The following is a 20,536-nucleotide window of genomic DNA, read 5'->3' on the forward strand; positions in this document are numbered from 1 at the left end:
TCCATCTCCTGGAAGTTCCAGGCCCCCGAGACATTAAGTTTGCCCCTACTAGGGCCAGGGCGTTTTCGGTGGTGGCTCCTACCTGGTGGAACGAGCTCCTGGAGGAGATCCAGGCCCTGTGGGACCTTGTGCAGTTCCGCAGGGCCTGCAAGACGGAGCTCTTCCGCCAGGCTTTTGAGTAGGAGCCGCCGCCGCCACTATTCCACCACTGTGGTGTTGCTCCATCGTCTGCCCCTATTATGGGAGGTAAGCATCGCCTGGCAGAAGCGCGTAGATAATCGTCGCTGGAGACCGCGCTATTGAGACAGCTGGCCGTCGAATTGGGATTATTGTTCCCATCTTGGGTGATTTATATATAGGATGACATCAGAGCACCTTAAATGTTGTATGGGTTTTATTGTGGTTGTTTTAACGCTGTTTTATTGTATTTTATGTATTTACTCCGACTTTCGCCATATGTTAGCTGCCCTGAGCCGTTTGGAAGGGCGAGATATAAATCTAAAAATAAATAAATATAAATAAATAAATGTAATCAGAGAGCTATCAAGCAACCTATCATGTGTGTCTAATCCAAAACCATGTATCTCCAGTTTCTGGACAGGCTTCATGGGAAGCCCTAAATTCACACACGGGGGATAATGCACTATAGCAGTTTGCCGTGAAAGGCTGGCGGGTGACCTTGGGCCAGTCCACACACTCAGCCAGACTTACCTCACAAGGTTGTTGTGAGGATAAAGTGGAGGACAAGAGAACAACAGAAGCTGCTTTGGGTCGCCATTAGGGGAAATGGCAGGGTAATCATCAAAGAAGGATAGTCGCTCTGCTGTTGCTTCATCAAATGACTGGCAAATATTGTGAGTTTCTATCTAAGCCAGGGGTGGCCAAACTTTCTTGACTTAAGAGCCACATAGAGTAAACATCAGATGCTCGAGAGCTGCAAGACATGGACAATTATTACACTCGCGTTTTTATTGAAAAATATGCAAACTTGCTTTTTATTAACATTAAAATGAGACTGCCAAAAATAAAAACAAAAGGGGTAAAAACAGATTGATAATGATATTTATTTGTCCAATGATATTTGTTTGTTAGTGATATTTAGTTGTCTGAGAGAGAGAGAAAGAGAGAGAGGTGGAAAGAAAGAATAAAAGGTGGAAAGAATGAAACAGAGAAAGAAACAAAGCAAATTCTGGGGGGAATAGATGGGGGAGGGAGTGAGGGAGAGGTGGAAAGAAAGCAACTTTAACGTTAAATGTGTCCTCCAACCCCTTCCCCCACCCACCCCCCGCTCCCTCCCTCCCATCTCATTCCTACCCAGGGAGAGGAACACTGGCTGGGGAAGGGAAGACCAACCAGGGAGGCATGCCTCCCCTTCGCTTCCGCAGCCGCCCTGCCGGGAGCCACACAATATATTTATATTTATTTATTTATCATTACACTTATATCCCGCCCTCCCTGCGGACGGGCTCAGGGCGGCTTACAAATAAGGGCAGCATGTGCCAATAAAACAATAAAATCACACATAAAAACAACCATTATTAACAATAATAAAGTGCTCAAAGATGTTATCAGTTTAGTCAAATCGAGATGGTGACCTGTAAATGTACCCAAAAGCCCGCATCAACAGCTTCGACTCATCGCAGTACTGTTGCAAGATCTTTATACTGGGCCAACCCATTACCCTGCTGCTACCACAGGGTATGTGTGAAAAAGTCGCATGTAGCTCCTGAGCCGCAGTTTGGCCATCCCTGATCTAAGCCTTCATAATTGTGTAAAAGAAGCAGGGACAACGTGATGGGGCCAGGACACTAGAAGCCCTCCCACTGTTGTCCCCCCCCCCCCCCCCGCACCAAGAATACAGAGCATCCCTTGCATAAGAACATCAGAGAAGCCAAATGTTGGGTCAGGCCAATGGCCCATCCAGTCCAACACTCTGTGTCACACAGTGGCCAGAAATACCAGGTGATATGAGGAGGTCCAGCAGTGGGGCCAGGAGACTAGAAGCCCTCCCACTGTTGCCCCCCCCTCCAAGCACCAAGAATACAGAACATCACTCGCCCCAGTCTGAGAGTTCCTCTCTATACCTTGTGGCTAATAGCCACTGATGGACCTCTGCTCCGTATGCTTATCCAATTCTCTCTTGAAGCCGTCCATGCTTGTAGCCGCCACCACCTCCTGTGGCAGTGAATTCCATGTGTTCATCACTCTTAGATTCAAAAAACAAACAGGGGGAGAATTGGGTGGGAGAGTTCATGGCATTAAATGACATATATAGTAAGCAAGTGAAGGGTAGGATAGCGCCACCTCCTGTTCTACTATTATCACTGAAGCACTTATACTCATCCCGCAAACAGGCAGAGGGCAGAAATAGTGGAGGAAAGTGGACGGTGCTTAAAGGCATGCGGGGACACTTCGACTTACCGTTTTGAAATCAGATCAGAACTAAGAAGCGCAGCAGAACAACTTTTGAGTAATGTGGGGCAAGAGCGTGCTGAACGGGGTCTGACTACCGATTCCTGTGAAACAGGCGCAGAAACACACACACACCCCGCCCGGCAACAAACCTGAAGTGAAAGCGGGATGGAATGCAGAAGGGAAGAAAAGGATGCGCTCTGAAACGACGGCTAAATACAGACACAGAAAAGTCCTGAGTCAATAAATTCAATAGGCGGGAACACTCAGGAAACAATGAAATAGGATTTGGGCTGTAGAACCAACCCAGAAACATACAAACAGAACTGAAGCAAATAATTTACATGACACATTAAGTAAAGCAAACTTACATAGTAGGATCCGCCTTACAGCAAACTGTACACAGTGGTATAGACCACAGTCCCTAATTATTTATCCAAGTAGCTTCGTGAATCTTTTTGTACAGTGAGACCCTATTATCTGCACAGGAAAGGTCTCTTGAATAATTCAGTTTAGCATAGAACAAGTGTAGAGTCCCCTGGCACCTTTAAGACCAACAAAGGTTCATTCAAGGTATGAGCTTTTGTGTGCACGCACACTTTTTCAAATACATGGGAATGGAAGGTAGAGTTCAAACTTATAGACAAGAGGCTGAACAGCAAATTAACATGTAACACGATAAAGACGTTTTAAGATATGTGGAGACCAAACTAAACACGCTAAGGTTATAAGGTCAACAGATGTTTTGATTTACTTAAGGGGGGGAAAGGACGGCAAAGTAATAAATATGTCAAAATAGGGGATGAATGTGTAAATGCATCTTTTCTAATTGTGGAACAATCATTTTAGCATAGTTTTCGGAAAGCCACAGAGAGCTTTCCCGCTTTCCTCAGGTAGACCGTTCCACAAGGTGGGTGCCACAACAGAGAAGGGACGTGTACGGGCAGTTGTTGATTCTGCCCATTTGAGCCCGTTCGCGGGGAGGGTGGGATAGAAATACAATAATAAATTAAAAAATAAAATAAAGATTTGCAGGTTGGCAGCTGCAGAAGGCCCTGCTCAGATGAGCGAAGCTGATGTGGTAAAGCAAAGGGGGGAGAAACAGTCTCACAGATTACTTGTGTTGTACCTATGGAGTACTTATGTGTTGCTTCCTGTATTTATTTATTTATTTATTTATTTCCATTTTTATCCCGCCCTCCCCGCACGCAGGCTTAGGGCAGCTTACAAGGCACAAAGTGCTATAAAACAGATAAATTAAAACAACAGAAGCTAAAAACATTGACAACTCACAGGATACATGAAGGACTAAAATTGCGCACTCTCCATTGCATATCAGGAGGAGGTCAGAGGTCAAAAGTCAGAAGGGGGACGTCATGAGCCATGATGTTCCAATTACTCATCAGCCCATCCCGACGGTCCTGCTCCGCAGTTATGTGGTGGTGGTAGTGGCGGCGGCGGCCCCTACTCAAAAGTCTGGCGGAAGAGTTCCGTCTTGCAGGCTCTGCGGAACTGTAAAAGGTCCCGCAGAGCTCTGATCTCCTCTGGGAGCTCATTCCACTAGATAGGGGCTGCCACCGAAAAGGACCTGGCCCTCGTGGTAGCTAGCCTGGCCTCTTTAGGGCCCGGGGTCACTAAACGGTGCTGTGACCCCGACCGAAGTGCTCTTTGGGGCCTATATGGGGAAAGGCGGTCCCTCAGGTATGTCGGACCCTGGCCATGTAGGGCTTTAAAGATGAGCACCAGCACTTTGAAGCAAATCCTGTACGCTATAGACAGCCAGTGCAGCGCCTTCAGCACAGGTTGGATGTGTTCCCATTTAGGGGCACCCACCAACAACCTGGCCGCCGCATTCTGCACCAGCTGCAGCCTACGAATTTGTGACAAAGGCAGCCCCATGTAGAGAGCGTTACAGTAGTCTAGCCTCGAGGTGACCGTCATAGACTAACCTCGAGGTGACCGTAGGGAAATGCTCATGATTGGCTGGGCCTCAGCAGTTCTCTTTGCCTCTGCTGTATTATTCAGCCTGCACTGGCTTGAAATGCTTCCTCATTCCTCTTCTGGGTTTTGTGAATGAGCATCGTCTGTTCTTCTAATTAAGCTCTCTAATACCACTTGTGGACTTTTTTCCACAGTGACACCATCTGTGACCTTGGCGGGGTAGACGAATTGGCAAACTACGGCGAATACTCCGGCGCTCCCAGTGAGCAGCAGACCTACGACTATGCCAAAACAATCCTCTCCCTCATGACACAGGAAAAACATCCCGAAGGTAAAGGAGGCTGTTCAGGCAGAGGAGACAACTGCAGACCTTGGGGTTCAGAACGGCCCTGCCTCTGCCCTCTTGCCAGTGCTGAGTCTCGTGGTAGTAGTTGCTTGCTAGGCTTCGTGCAAACCATAGAGTGGGTTTCCCCCAGATATCTGGATAGGGAAGAGGCTATGGCTCAGTGGAAGAGCCTCTGCCTTGCATGTAGAAGGTCCCAGGTTCAATCCCCAGCACCATTTCCAGTTAAAAGGACCAGGAAGTAGGTCTGTGGAAGACCTCAGCCTGAGACCTCAGAGAGCCACCTCTAGTCTCAGTAGATCAGGGGCCCAGTCTTTTTTAGGGAAAGGCCGTGTCTCAGTGGTACAGCCTCTGCTTTGCATGTAGAAGGTCCCAGGTTCAATCCCTGGTTATCACCAGTTAAAAAGACCAGGCAGTAAGTGATGTGGAAGACCTCTGCCTGAGACCTCAGAGAGCCACCCCTAGTCTCAGTAGATTAAGGGGCCCAGCCTTTTTTAGGGAAAGGCCGTGTCTCAGTGGTACAGCCTCTGCTTTGCATGTAGAAGGTCCCAGGTTCAATCCCTGGTATCACCAGGACCAGGCAGTAGGTGATGCGAAAGGGCTCAGTCTGAGACCGTGGAAAGCTGCCGCCAGTCTGAGTAAACAATACTGACTTTGCTGATTCAGTATAAGGCAGCTTCATGTGTTTTCATGTGCATTTCAGGGTTGGTTCGGACAACCAATTCTCTCAAATGAGCCCCTGTTGTATTGGCTGGTCCTTCTGCCTCTCAGCAGTTCCTGAAGTGCCTGCGGTTACTGTGATGTTTCTTATAACACCGTCCCCCTCCCTCTCCCCCCCACCTTTCCTTTACCTCTGATAGGCAAAATCCTGATCATCGGAGGGAGCATTGCTAATTTCACCAACGTAGCCGCCACATTTAAGGTAAAGCTGACTTTAGGAAATAGTGTGGCCACCAATGTTCCCTCTAAGCTATGGAGTCTTGTGAGCAAAAATTCCACTTTGTGAGCGATTGGCATTAAAGTTGTGAGCGAGTGATTTGGCTGCTGCATAAATTAGCTTGCTCTGGAGCCTTCCTTCCTGAGCTAAGACAAAAATCTGTGAGCGGGAGGCTAAAAAACTGTGAGCTAGCTCACCACTAACTCAGCTTAGAGAGAACACTGGTGGCCACCAGTCTTGGAAGGAATGTCTGAATGAGTCTGAATTTACACTTGGGCCAGAATGGCATCGAATTGACTGCCGATCATCTGTGCCTGTGCTGGCTACATCCAGGGAGGTGAAAATCCTATGCTAGTTTTGACCAGGAAGGGCTTTATGATGGACACTGGATATTTCATGGCCGGTGCTGGCCAGTGAAGGGTTACGGGTTCCTTGACATAAGAACGTAAGAAGAGCCCTGCTGGATCAGACCAGTGGTCCATCTAGTCCAGCATCCTCTCTCACATAGTGGCCAGAAACAGGGCATAGAGGCCGAGGCCTTCCCCTGATGTTGCCTCCTGGCTCTGGGTTTTCAGAGGCTTAGTGCCTCTGAATGTGGAGGTTCCCCTCGGTCACCATGGCTAGTTGCCACTGATACACTTATCCTCCATGGATCTATCTAATCCCCTTTTAAAGCTGGCTATTCCTGTGGCCATCACTACACCCTCAGGCAGCAAATTCCACATTTTAATTTAAAGCAGTACAGCACTCCAATGGCTGGCTCTTACCTTGAATATTCCTGGCTGAAAAACTGGGAAGGACAGAAGGGCGAGGTGCTGGAATATTGAGCAAGGTGTGCCCATCCCCATTGCAAAACTGGAGAAACGGAGAGGGTTGTGGCTTGTGACGCTGTGCAAGACATGCAGTTTTGCTATGGCTGCGGGTCCATTTTACCGACTGGAAAGTGGAGGTGTGTAGTTGATGCAGACAGACAGTGGCCACCGGGTATGCGAAAGAAGCTTGTCGAAGACTGGCATCCCCTTCCCAAATACTTGTTGTGGACCTTTGAGGTTACAGTTAGCCATGCTCGTTTGAACCTGTGTGGTCATGGGCAAGACAGCAGGCTCCCTGCTGGGAGTGCAGCAATCATCCACGCAAAACATTACCAGAAGTCTTCTGGTAGTCTGACTCCACCCCAAGTGTTCAACTGTCCTTTGTGGTTTCACAGGGATTTGAAAATTCCTAAGAGCATATTTGTATGACCAAGTAAACCACGGTGGCTGCTATAGTGTCCTGCAGCAGTACCTGAAGAATTGTCACTTTGTGAAAGTAGAGAGAATTCTGTTGGCCATTCCAGTCCTCAGTTGGTGTAGTGGTCAAGTGCGCGGACTCTAGTCTGGGAGAACCGGGTTTGACTCCCCACTCCTCCACTTGCAGCTGCTGGATGACCTTGGGCAAGCCATAGTTCTGTCAGAGCAGTTCTCTCAGAGCTCTCTGAGCCCCACCTACCTCACAGGGCGTCCGTTGTGGGGAGGGGAAGGGAAAGGAGATTGTAAGCCACTCTGAGACTCCTTCGGGTAGTGAAGGGTGGGGTATAAATCAAATCCTTTCTCCTCTTCTTCTTCTCTTACTGGCATGGACGGCAAAAGAACCGTGACCATTACAAAGTGGATTAAGTTGATTTGTAAATGTAAAAGGGGGGCGGGGCTGAAATATGGTACGAAAGAAATATCTTTGCACATTAGACACAGGTCTCCCCCCCCCCCAATCTTCTTACAGGGGATTGTTAGAGCCATTAAGGATTACCAGGGCCCTCTGAAAGAGCATGAGGTGCGGATCTTCGTAAGGAGAGGGGGCCCAAACTACCAGGAAGGCCTGCGTGTCATGGGGGAAGTAGGTAAGGATGCCCCGAAGGGCCATTTTAACCATTTTTTAATCTCCGTTGGTTTTGCTCCTGTGTATTGTGTTTGTTTTTTCTGTTAAAAACTGGAAAAAGGGGGGGGGACTCAACCCAGGATATGACTATGAACCAAATAGGGCTAAGCTAAACCATATATATAAAAAAGTACAAATATTTATTAAGGTGTACACGTGTTAAAACTTTCCTGAAACGCGTTTAAGATGATAAAGTTTTTACCCATCATTTGTATGTATAGTTGACAAGCTTTTACAGTCTGATCTTAAACAAAGCAATTTTTAAGCAGGAAGGTTTTAACACGTGTACACCTTAATAAATATTTGTACTTTTTTATATATATGGTTTAGCTTAGCCCTATTTGGTTCATAGTTTTTTCTGTTAACCTGGTTTTTCTGCTTTTCTGTTTGGCTCCCTTAAAGTAAGGGCAGCGAATGGGCAGGTTATTGTCTATCCTAGGAGCTGGGACTTCCCCTCTGGCCACTGGAATGGCCCTAAAGCCCAGGCACTCACCTGTGTGCATAGATCCCTCTTTGCACAGGGGATCTAAGGCACCCCTCACACCCCTCAGTGTGAGCGGCAACAGTTGCTCTTAAGTGTCTTGCTCCTCTTTTGTGCCTCTGGCAAGCTGCGTGCTCAAAGTGTCCTTTGCTGTGATTTAAATGCCAGTTACCGGCCAGGGCATAAATGTCTGGGCTAGCTTTCCCCTTCATCCACCCTACAAATGAGGGAAGGGAAAGATTTGGCTTGAGCCTGGAGGGAACAGCTCTGAGAGAACTGTGGCTTGTCCAGGGTCCCCCCGCAGCTACATGTGGAGGACTGGGGGAATCAAACCCAGTTCTCCCAGATTCAAGCCCGCGCTCCTAACCACGACACCAAAACCGGCTCTCAAGTAGCTGCTGTGCCCACATAAGGCAAACGTGTGGACCAGGCAGGACCAGATTAAGACATGCTGAGGCCATAAGCCAGTGACCACTTATTTATCGCAAAGTGCCAACACGGCAATTTAACCTGAATATTGAGGTTTTACTTTAGAAAAAACAACTCATACATTAACTTAAGATGATCCAAACAAAGTAAGGAAAGCAATCCCAAATGCTTTCATTTGCTTAAAATTGTTTGGCAGAGAATTCGACACTTTAATGATGGTCTGGGCCTGGCTGGGGCGACGGCACGCATGCCCACAGAGAGGGCTCTGAGTGCCACCTCTGGCACCCGTGCCACAGGTTCGCCACCACTGCCATAGGCTATGTCAGATTTAAGAGGCCTCAAGGCACTACCTTTTTCTTTAGAGGCCCCTCGAAAACTGATGTGCTGAGCTGTAGTTTACCTGTCCGTGAATCCAGGCACTGGGGTCAGGCTGGGGAACTCTGTCATGGACATAGAATGGGACTCCCCCCCCCCCTCTTTCTGTAGGTTGGGAAATACCTGGAGATTTTGGAGGTGGAGTGTGGGCAGGGCGAGGTTTGGGAACTAAACTAGGTTTAATGCCGCGGAGTCCGGCCCCACCCCCCCCCAAAGAAGCCATGTTCCTCCAGGGAGAACTGATCTTGGTTGTCTGGAGGTCAGGTGTAATAGTGGGAGATCTCCAGGTGCTCCCTGGAGGTTGACAACCCTAGAATTGACACTTTATGTGTTATATGTACAGGACTATAATCGTATTTCCTACATTCTTAGGTATATATTAAACATCATTGTGGAGTCTGAGCCGTTAGTGGCGATAGGTTCTCTTTTCTTTAAAACTTTGCTTTTTATACGCTGTCAAAGGCTTTCACGGCTGGAGTTCATTAGCTGTTGCAGATTTTCCGGGTTATATCGCCGTGGTCTTGGCAGTGTAGGACCTGATGTTTCGCCAGTAGCTGTGATTGGCATCCTCAGAGGTATAGCGCAGAAAAGCAGAGTACTCTCTGTGTCAAGGTAAGAAGAAAAATGGTAGGCAGGTAATTTCTATCTACTCAGGAAGGTGGGGTAGGGCCGGGTCATTCTCTTGTAGGCGTTCCTCAGGCTGTGAAGCATGCTAATGGAGGCGCTTTCCTGAGGAGGTTCTTTTGTATACAATGCCAAGACCACGGCCATACAATCCGGAAGATCTGCAGCAGCTAATTTGCTTTTCGTACCTTATGAAATAAAACTTGTCTCCAAAATAGAGGAGGATTACCGAAAAATGCACGAAGGGGCATGATTTAAAACAAATAACTAAAAAGTGCCTTTCCCCGTCCAGTCAACTGCCTTTCAGGGCTTACTAGGGATGTCATCAGTGCCCGGGGGGGAGGGGGGCTTCTTACCCACCTGATCCCCAGAGTGCGCTTTCCCAGGTGGGCAACGACCTAACCTGCTTCTGTTCCATTTGAAGGGAAAACAACCGGCATCCCAATCCACGTCTTTGGCACCGAGACCCACATGACTGCCATTGTCGGCATGGCCCTGGGACACCGGCCCATCCCAAATCAGCCCCCCGCTGCGGCTCACACGGCGAACTTTCTCCTTAACGCCAGCGGCAGCTCCTCGGTAGGTCCCTGTTTCAGGTCTGCACAATGTTGGCCGTGAGCCTTGAGTCTGCTGCGCTGTGCTACTTCGCCGTGAAGGTGAGGACTTCTGCACCTGAATGTCTCCCCATGTAGAAGGACGTTTGCGTCTCGGGGAGAAGGTGAGGCTAGGAGAAGCCTAGCAGGAACCCTGTGATTGCCCTGGGAACCCCAGATTCCCGGAAGATCTCTGTGTGGCATAAATAGCTTTTGCACCTCCTCGGATTAGCAGAAGCACAGCAGAATCTAGGTAAAATTTTGCATAGTCCTATATTGGGTGTAGAAGACTTGATTTTTAAAAATGGCGTTTCAGTGTTCCCGTCCTAGGTATGTTCACATCCTTATTTGAAGAAGTGTGCCTTGCACACCAAAGCTTACACCCAGAAGAAAATTCGGTTCGTCTTAAAGGTGCCACTGGACTCGGGCTTTGTTCTGCCGCTTCAGGCCAACACAGCTGCTCACCTTGGACCCATTCTTATTTGAGAGAGCGATGCAGCAGCAAGGCATTTCCTCATAAATGTGGTGGCGCAGCTGCTGACGGTGATGCCTGTGCGGGCTTGCGTTCAACAGGTGCTCCACCAACTGCATTGGCTGGCGGTGGAGTTCTGGATCCACTTCAAGGTGTTGGTAATAACCTTTAAAGCAGGGGTGTCAAACATGCGGCCCGGGGGCCAGATCAGGCCCCCAGAGGGCTTCCATCAGGCCCGCAGTGGAACTGGCCATCTCCTGCTTCCAGTTCTGCTGCTGCTGCTGTATCATAGCTTTGCTTCGCCAGACTCTCTTAATCACTCAGCCATTTAATGTTTTTAACCTGGGTCCTAGACTCAGAACTCTGAGCGTGAGATTTCTGTGGCGAATGTCGATAAATCAAAAATAGGTTTGCGGCTTACAGATACACACTTGAACAGCATACTCAAGATTGCAAGATGCAATAATTCAGAACGAAAGGTGTCCGTTATCAGATACTGTTAAATAAAATATTTCAAGAGTGTTAATGTTTTAAGCATGTTTTTTAAGTAAAAAAATAAATCTTTGTGTTTGTGTCCTTTATAAAGTTTATATCTCTGCTACCTGGTGTGACATTTTATGACACACATGGCCCGCCCCAGCAAGGTCTCATTTATGTCAGATCCGGCTCTCATAACAAATGAGTTTGACACCCCTGCTTTAAAGCCTTATACAGCCTTGGGAGCAACATATCTGAGGGACCGCTTCTTTCCATGTACGCCTCGAAGAGCTTTATGCTCCTTTGACCAACACCTCCTGGTGGTCCCTGGCCGAAAAGACGTCCATCTTGCCTCAATGAGGGCCAGGCCTTTTTCTGCCCTGTCCCCGGCCTGGCCTGGTGGAACGTGCCCCCCACTGAGATCAGGGGCCCTGCGTGATCTCCTTCAATTCCAGAGGGCCCGTAAGGCGGATCTGTTCCGCCAGGCCTTGGGCTGGGGCAGCGGGCGTCCATGTATGTCCTCCCTGAGGTCTCTTGTCACCCATCTATTAACAGCTGGCTATCGCTCATTCGTTCTCTACCGGCCAGGGAATCTCACACAACCAGCCAGTTCTATTCTCGGGCCATGACACCATTTTAATGTATACTACGGTGTTTTACATTTTTAATTATATTCAGGGCTATTTTTGGGCAGGAACGCACAGGAACGGAGTTCCAGCTGGCTCCCAAGTTGGCCACGCCCAGCAGGAACTCATTAGCATAATAGGCCACACCCAACAGCAGAAACTCAGTAGGATTGGCTACATTAGGGGTGTGTGGCCTAACATGCAAAGGAGTTCCTGCTCCAAAAAAAGTCCTGGGTTTTGACAACAAACAAGGTAAACAGAATAACAAGCAAAAGGTGGGTGTGGCTGGATAACCACAGTTCTGGTAACATGGGGGTGCGGCCTAATGTGCTAATGAGCTGTGCTGTCAGGGGTGGGGCCCAATATGCTAATGAGTTCGTGCTGTTGGGTGTGGCCTATTATGCTAATGAGTTCCTGCTGGGCTTTTTCTACAAAAAAAGCCCTGATTATACTTCTGTATTGTTGGCAGGGGTCATTTCCTGCCGGAGTGCCCCGGAGCACGAGGGGGGGGGGATTTAAATGCCTGCTGGCTTCCCTGCCTGATCTTTGGCCATGGCAGCCAGACATGTCTGCCCACCTCCCATTCCCCTCTCCAGCCAGCTTGCCGCGGTGGGTTGGCTGGAGAGGGAAGGGGAGACGGGCAGACGTGCCCTCCATTTCCCCTGAGCCTCTCCGCTTTTGTGGGATCTAAACTCATTTGCATATGCCTTAACTCATTTTAAACACGCCTGCCCTTTGTCAAGGGGTGTGGCATATGCAAATGAGTTATGCAAATGAGCGCCTGCGCCTCTTTTTCTAGGAAATGACCCCTGATTGTTCGGATGTTGTTACCCGCCCTGAAGCCTGCTCGCAGGAAGGAAGGGCTGTAAGTAAATAAATGAATGTGCAGCATTTGTTCAGAATTCCTGCCATTATGGGGGGGGGGCAAGCCACCGGACCTTATTGCACGCGTTGACCCCAGTCTCTGCTCTCTTCCAGACTCCGGCGCCCAGCAGGACAGCGTCTTTTTCTGAGTGCCGGCCCGACGATCTGGCTCCTGCCAAGAAAGCCAAGCAAGCAGTCCCTTCTGGTAAGCGCATGGTCCGGTTCAGGGCCTTCGGAGATGCTCTCACCGTGCTGCTTCCCCACAGCTTGGGATCCTTCCTTGTGCCGGCTGCTGCCCCATTCTGATCCCCGGAGTCCACCCTTTGATGTACTGTCTGTCCCCAATTCCCTTCTGGCGGACCAAGAGAGGAATTGTATCATATGGGGGGGGGACGACTGGGAAGAGAAGGCTGGACTGAGTTTAGGCTAGCCTGGGGGAGACTGTTTCCAAAGGGTGCCCAAAAGGAGATGGATGGGCGAGGATTTGCAGCACCCCATAAATCCGTATCCTCCTCCTTTCTCTGCTGCCTTGAACCAGGAGCACCGGGATGTATGTTTCTCTTCCGGGGACCCCACTGGGGAAGAGGGAAGAGGTCCATGAGTCGCTATCAGCCACAGTGCATCGATGGTACACTCTGTCTGGGGCAGGGATGCTCTGTGTTCTTGGTGCTTGGGGGGGCAACAGTGGGAGGGCTTCTGGAGCTCTGGCCAGTGCTCCCTCTAACCTATGGAGTCTTGTGAGCAAAAATTCTACTCTGTGAGCTACTGGCATGAAAATTGTGAGCGAGCGATTTGACTCCTGCATCAATTAGTTTGCCCTGGAGCCCTCCTTCCTGAGTGGAGACGAAAATGTGTGAGCCGGAGGCTAAAAAACTGTGCACTGGCTCACACTGACTCAGCTTAGAGGGAACACTGGTTCTTGCCCCGCTGGTGGACCTCCTGGTGGCACCTGGGTTTTGGCTGCTGCGGGACACAGAGTGATGGGACTAGACAGGCCCTTGGCCTGATCCAGCCTGGCTTCTCTGATGTTCTTAAGTGCACAGGAAAGAAAAGTTTGCAACTGGACCCGCAACCCGGACACTCGCTCCTCCTTGCTTTTCTCCCTGCAAAATTCACAGTCCCTCAATGGATTTCCCTCTTCCGGTCTTCAGGGTGTCCTGCCTTCACCGGCCTGCCTGCCAGGGACCCCACACCGCCTGCCACAAAATCCCTGCCTTTTTCAGAAGAATTTTTCGTGTTGCGTTCTTCCTGTGGCATGCGCGCTGAGCCTGTGTGTTGAGTCAGCCGAGCAGTGCAATCCTGGGCAGAGTATGCTTTGCTGAAACGGGGCTTGGACAAAAGCCGCTGTGCCTAGGATCGCGTTTCAAGGCTGGGCTCAGTCCTCACTGCATGAGAACTCCTAAAACGTGCTCTGTGCTGTGGATATGAGGCAGTGTTCCTGAAATGTTTTGAACGTGGGCACTTTTCTAAATGCACTTCACCTTCCGGGCCCCCTTAATCCATGGGCAGCCGTCTTTCTAGCATGCAGGCACAGAGACGCTGTGCACACAGCAGCATCTGTGTGGCCCTTTATTGCTTGGGTGAGGGTTGTGGACAGGGGCTTCATTGGCAGCAGGGCCGGGCCTCCACAGCCGATGCCCGCGGCAGGGTCCTTGGCATCCCTCAGACTTAATGCATGGGAGGGGGTGGCGGGGGGGGGGATTGTCCTGAGAGGAAGCTAAGTCATGGTGTGCAAACCGCCTCTTGGACTGCTTGCCCAACATGACTGCTTTTCAGGAGATTCCACCGAGCCCCAGGGTCGCAGATTCTTTCATAGCAAGCCGAGGACACCGTCGCTCTGAGCTCCCTGATTGTGATGCGGGACAGAGCCCGAGGTGGACAGTCATGTTGGATTTCTTGCAATGGTGGTTCTCTCTTTAACAGATGCATCACTATCTTCGAGACCTGTTCAAGGTAGGATCCCGGCACTAGCTCGATGCGTCCAGCCTGGCTAACTGTCGCTTTTCCAATTCCTTCCCTCTGCCCTTAATTGGTTATTTTGGAGGGTGGTTGTTGGTTTGTTTCCACTGTTTTTATCCTCTTTGCAAAAATTTGCAGTGCTGTCAGATTGATCTGTGTCCCTTCCTGCTTTTGGTGATGTGGTTTTTTGGTTTGGTTTCTGTTCTTTGCAACTTCCTCATCTACGTTTTCTTCCTTTGTAAATGCAGAAAGGACACTGAAGGGCCCTTAATAGCCAATGGAGCATCACTCTCTCTCTCTCTCTCTTTCCCCTGCTCCCAATGCTGCACAGTCTCATTGCAATCCTTATTGGCATGACAATATTAAGCTGAGTTAGTCGCCACTGAGATTTGTCCAGCACAGTAGGGCAGTGCCCCTAATGTCATCCAAAGTGTGGTAAAGGCCAGTGACCACTTTCTGTTTGGTTTTGGAAATTCAGGCTGTAGGTGACCCTAATCTATCTATCCGTGTATCTGTCTATCTATCATCTACCTATCTATCTACCATCTATCTACCTGTCATCTATCATCTACCTATCATCTATCCATCCATCCAAAATAGTGAGGTCTGGCCCCTATCTGTGGATACCTAAATCCACAGGTCGGGGTCCACACCAGGGCTAATCAGGTTTTCCTGCAAACTTGGGGGGACCCCTAGGTTTGCAGAAAAATCCAAAATCTTAACAGAAATATGTTGGGGGGGTCTAAATTGCCCCCAAAATAAGCAATCATTGTCTGCGTATGCGCAGCACCGAGCTGTCACCCAGGGAGTCAGGCGCGGCATTCCTCCCTCCCTCCCCTCCACTGAGCCAGCAATGAGGGAGCTAAGCTGGAATTCCCCACCCCACCCACCCCGGGCAAATACTGCGGGTCCCCACTTGTCTTTTCTAGCTGTATGTTATCTCCACTTACTTAGTGTAGTGTAAGCCATGCTTATCAGGTATTTCCAGTTGGAAGGTTTCCGGCTAGTGGAATGAATTGGGCCCGTAGAAATATAACTTTTCCTGCAGAGTGAGCCATTTTGCTGACTGAATATAGCCAAAAATAAATCTGCAAACGGTGTAGTGAACAGTGAGTATAGTGGACTGTGGAGACCTGAATTCAAATCCTCGCTTAGGCCACAAAGCTCACTGTGTGGCTTTGAACTGAATCTCTTGGCCGTGGCTGCCACACAGGGATTTTTGTCCCCATGAAAAAGGGAATGATCAACCTCGTGTAAGCTGCCCTGCGCTTCTTCATGGCAGGGTGTCCTAGGAATGTAATGAATTGGACTTCCGATTTTTGCTCTCCGGACAGAAAAGAAATACCAATTCTGTTGCCTGGCCTCTTTCTCTGTTCTTTTGGCCTTCTGACTTTGGTTTTTGGTGAAAAAGCTTTACCTACCCCGCCAGTATTTTTCAGTAGATTGTGGTTTCGTAGAAGCTTCACATTGGCGTGGTGAGTGTCGAGTTTGGTGTAGTGGTTAAGTGCACGGACTCTAATCTGGGAGAACCGGGGTTGATTCCCCACTCCTCCACTTGCACCTGCTGGATGACCTTGGGCAAGCCGTAGTTCTGATAAGGGCTGTCCTTGAAAGAGAGCAGTTTCTGTCAAGAGCTCTCTCAGCCCCACCTCCCTCACAGGGTGTCTGTTGTGGGGAGGGGAAGGGAAAGGAGTTTGTAAGCCACTCTGAGACTCCTTTGGGTAGTGAAGGGCGGGGTATAAATCCAATCTCCTTTTCTTCTTCTTCTTCTTGAGTTGTGTTTGTATAAGGTGCTAAGCACGATGGAGTTGGGGGGGGGGAGTCTCAGCAGAGTGGACCTCCTCAGGAAATGCCCTAGAGCGCTTGCACTGAAGGTGGAGCGGTTCCTGTTCTAACCAAGACCTCATGCGAGCAATCCTTGGGGAGCGTGGCCCCCTAGATTGTAGGCCCAGGCTGGCTGTGTCTCCCCAGCCAGCCCCATAGGAACACTGGGTGCTTCATACCTCCCCAAAGGCCATCCAGCATTTTCTGTGGCACTGCAGCATGGGCTAGGCAAAACCTCTCCAGTTAGCCTTAGTGGAGTATTGATCAAACGTAAAGGGTAAAGGTTTCCCTTGCTCGAAAGCCAGTCGAATCCGACTCTAGGGGGTGGTGCTTTTCTCAGTTTCCAAGCCAAGGAGCCAGCTCTGTCCAAAGATGTTTCCATGGTCATGTGGCTGGGCGTGACTAAACGCCGAGGCGCACGGAACGTTGTTACCTTCCCACCGAAGTGGTACCTATTTAACTGCTTGCGAACTGCTAGGTTGGCGGGAGCTGGGGCCGGAGACGGGAGCTCACTCCGTCACGCGGCACTCGGGTCTCGAACTGCTGAACTACAGACCTTCCAGTCTGCAACTCAGTGTCTTAACCTTTGAGCCACCGCGGCCCCTTGACCAAAGATTGCAGATCTTTCCTATGTCCCCCTCTCGCTGGCAGTCCTTTCCGATCCCTGGAATGTTTATGCCTGGTATTGTGGGACCCATGTGGTCTAATAGCTATACAGGTTGGGAGGCCGCAGTAGGGAGGGGTGTGTGGGCAAAACTGCCCTTTTCTGTCTTTCTGGCAGCACAGTTCGAAAGGTTTTATCTATTTCAGTGGCCAGCATAAGGAGATGAAGTATTTGGTTGGCGGTGGGGGGGTGTTAGTATGTTTCTATGTTTTATAATCCTATATCGTGGTGTTTTATAATGTTATATGGTTTTATCGGCAATGTGCCAATGTTGTAAGCTGCCCTGAGCCTGCATGCGGGGAGGGCGGGATATAAATCGAATAAATAAATAAATAAAATAAATAAATAAAGTGCATTTAATGTAGCTAAAGGAGCTGCGGTGGATCAAGTGGTTAAGATGCTGAACTACAGGCTGGAAGGTTTTGGAATCCAGTGTTCAGCACTTCGAGACCCGAGTGCCACAAGATGGAGTGAGCTCCCGTCTCTGGTCCCAGCTCCTGCCAACCTAGCATGTTGAAAGCAAGAAATTGCAAGTAGATAAATAGGTACCAGGAGCTGTGGTGGCTCAAGTGGTTAAGACGCTGAACTGCAGGCTGTGGAAGGTCGGTAGTTCAGCAGTTCGAGACCCGAGTGTGCCGCATGATGGAGTGAGCTTCCATCTCTAGTTCCAGCTCCTACCAACCTAGCAGTTCGAAAGCAAGACATTGCAAGTAGATAAATAGGTACCACTTCAGTGGGAAGATAACAGCATTCCGTGCGCCTTGGTGTTTAGTCATGCCGGCCACATGACCATGGAAATGTCTTCGGACAGCGCTGGCTCTTCGGCTTTGAAACGGAGATGAGCACCGCAACCCTAGAGTCGGATTCGACTGGCTTTTGAGCAAGGGAGACCTTTACCTTTAACTAAATAGGTACCGCTTCGGTGGGAAGGTAACAGCGTTCTGTGTGCCTCGGCGTTTAGTCATGCCAGCCACATGACCACAGAAACATCTTCGGACAGCGCTGGCTCTTCAGCTTGGAAACTTAGATGAGCACCGCAACCCTAGGGTCGGATTTGACTGGCTTTCGAGCAAGGGAAACCTTGACCTTTACCTAATGTAGCTAAAGTGCTGGAAATGTGTTTTTCATTAGAATTTAGAGATGAGATTTTAAGGCATTAAAATTCCTTGTTCATTAATCCCCTTATGGATGTTGGACTGTAATTCTACCCAAAGTGATAACAATGAAGTAAATTCTTTCCCCCAACTGGTGCCATGCCACACTCTTGTCTGTTCTCCTCTAATGAAAGGGGTGGTTGTTCCGTGGCGGTTTTCACTTGTTCGTGGTGTGTGGTGGTGGGTTTGTTTGTCTGTGGTGTGGTGTAAGAATGATTAAAGATTTCACCTGGAGCTCGAGGGGCAGGGACATGGAAGGCTCCAACATTGTGTGTGCCGTGACTTCATGTCGCTCTAGGAATTTATTTATTTATTGTCAAATTTATACCCCGCCCTCCCCGCAAAGCAGGCTCAGGGCGGCTTCCAAATGCCATAAATACAGACTAAAAACATACAATAATTAAAACACAACAGTTGAAAACAGTACAAAGCAAAATGCTGGCAGCAATTAAAGATTTGCTTAGACGGCATACTTTCAAGCGGACTTCCAACTATCTGAAAGTGCTTAGATGTTCTTCTGCTCATCAACTTTTATGGCAGCTGCTCGATGGTACAGTTACGGATCGGGCGCTACAGTGGCGGCGGCCCCTAATTAAATGCCTGGTGGAAGAGCTCCATCTTGCAGGCCCTGCAGAACTGTGAGAGGTCCCACAGGGCCCTGATCTCCTCGGGGAGCTCGTTCCACCGGTAGTGTCTGCCACCGAAAAGGCTCCGTCCCTAGTAGCAGCTACCCTGGTCTCCCTTGGGCTAGGGAGGGTCAACCGATATTGAGACCCAGACCGTAGTGCTCTCTGGGGTATATAGTACAGTGATGTGACATCACTTCCCATTTATCCCCAGAAGTGACTTCATGGTGCACACAAGACCAGCATTTTCCTTTTCTTTTGCTGCCGCTCGGAGCCACACACGGCTTTTCTACATGTAGGGTAGCCAGGGATGAGAAGAAGGAAGTCCTCCTGGTAGGAAGCCAGTGTCTTTCAGCTGCTTCATCTCCAGCAATTTGTTTTCATTTTGGCTGGTTTGTCTGCTCCTCCTTGTAACTCAGAGAAAGGTGCTGGGGCAGGGAGGGCTCTTGTAGCTGTGTCTGTGTGCTTGTGTGTTCGCATCCTCGTTGTGCGTTAAATGTCTGACCCTGGACGGGTGGGGTTCTTTCCCCTATGCAGGTAAAGCCACGACCTTGTTCAGCCGTCACACCAAAGCGATTGTGTGGGGGATGCAGACCCGGGCCGTGCAAGGGATGCTGGACTTTGACTACACCTGCTCCAGAGACGAGCCTTCGGTGGCCGCCATGGTCTATCCGTTCACGTACGTTTGTGGGATCCTATTTGAGGCTACCCCTGTGGCGCTTTCCCATCTCTTCCTGCCAACTTTTTTTAAAAAAATAATTTAATAAATGTCAAACATACATACCAAACATTACATAAAAGCAGTGGTGAATTCGTTGAAAAAGAGGTGCAGGAGATGATTAGCATAACTCATTAGCATAACTTATTTGCATATGTCACACACCCTGACATCACCGGAAGTGTGTCAGAAGGCAACACCCATCCCTCAGGCTTCACTGGACTGCTTTGGATTGCTAGCTATTGGGGGGGAGGAACATGCAGATCACTTGGTAAAAGATCATTGTTCGACATGTATTGTAGGAAGGGGAGCCATGTCCGTACAAAGTTGGAATGCGTCTTGTATGACCCCAGCTGACTGGTGACCAGTGTGGAGCTGATTTTGTCCGTAATGAATTGTTCCCAAACTTTATTTCTCCACACATCCAGTGTTGGCGCTTTGGTTGACTTCCAAATTGAGGCAATAGTGAGCTTAGCTGCTGAGCGTAGGATCGTTGTTAAGCTTGAGAGGGTTTCTTCCGGTGCTCTCGTGCAGGAAATGACCCTTGTAGAAGGACATTTTCCGGTTCAAGTAGGGTTCTCTGTGATGTCATTTTGGATATTTCCTTAGTCACCTCCTTCCAGAATTTCCGTATTTGAGGGCAACCCCACCAGCAGTGTAAATAGTCACCAATGTTCCCGCAATTTTTCCAGCACGGTGGGGAATAGGTAGCCTTGATACGGTGCAGGTGCTCCGGATAGTAATACCAGTGGGAATATAATGCATGTGGAACAGTACAGCTAAGATGGTACAGAGGAAACACGTTTTCTGTTCTGCTTGTACTCCTGTGTGTCTCTTTTGACCAGTTTGGTGCAGTGGTTAAGTGCGCGGACTCTAATCTGGGAGAACCGAGTTTAATTCCCCACTCCTCCACTTGCACCTGGCTGGATGACCTTGGGCAAGCCATAGTTCTGGCACAGCTGTTCTTGAAAAAGAGCAGTTTCTGTCAGAGCTCTCTCAGCCCCACCTACCTCACAGGGTGTCTGTTGTGGGGAGGGGAAGGGAAAGGAGTTTGTACATTGCTCTGAGACACCTTCGGGTAGTGAAGGGTGGGGTATAAATCC

The 20,536-nt window shown here is 49.3% G+C and overlaps 1 protein-coding gene across 5 annotated transcripts in view; it reads left to right on the forward strand.

Annotated features, from left to right (window-relative positions):
• ACLY (ATP citrate lyase) overlaps positions 1–20,536 on the forward strand; it is a 101,891-nt gene that overhangs the window by 50,972 nt on the left and 30,383 nt on the right. For 2 of the 5 annotated variants that reach the window (XM_015418132.1, XM_015418133.1), the window contains exons 9-16: positions 4,548–4,684; positions 5,557–5,618; positions 7,392–7,509; positions 9,881–10,035; positions 12,424–12,489; positions 12,603–12,693; positions 14,412–14,441; positions 19,253–19,394. In XM_015418132.1, coding sequence (XP_015273618.1) covers positions 4,548–4,684; positions 5,557–5,618; positions 7,392–7,509; positions 9,881–10,035; positions 12,424–12,489; positions 12,603–12,693; positions 14,412–14,441; positions 19,253–19,394 — 801 coding nt within the window. The remainder of the gene's footprint in view (positions 1–4,547; positions 4,685–5,556; positions 5,619–7,391; positions 7,510–9,880; positions 10,036–12,423; positions 12,490–12,602; positions 12,694–14,411; positions 14,442–19,252; positions 19,395–20,536) is intronic. The other 3 variants (XM_015418134.1, XM_015418135.1, XM_015418136.1) reach the window with 3 other exon arrangements.

The sequence above is a fragment of the Gekko japonicus genome, unplaced genomic scaffold (genome assembly GCF_001447785.1).
Source record: "Gekko japonicus isolate JY-2015 unplaced genomic scaffold, Gekko_japonicus_V1.1 scaffold1666, whole genome shotgun sequence".
Lineage (NCBI taxonomy): Eukaryota > Metazoa > Chordata > Lepidosauria > Squamata > Gekkonidae > Gekko > Gekko japonicus.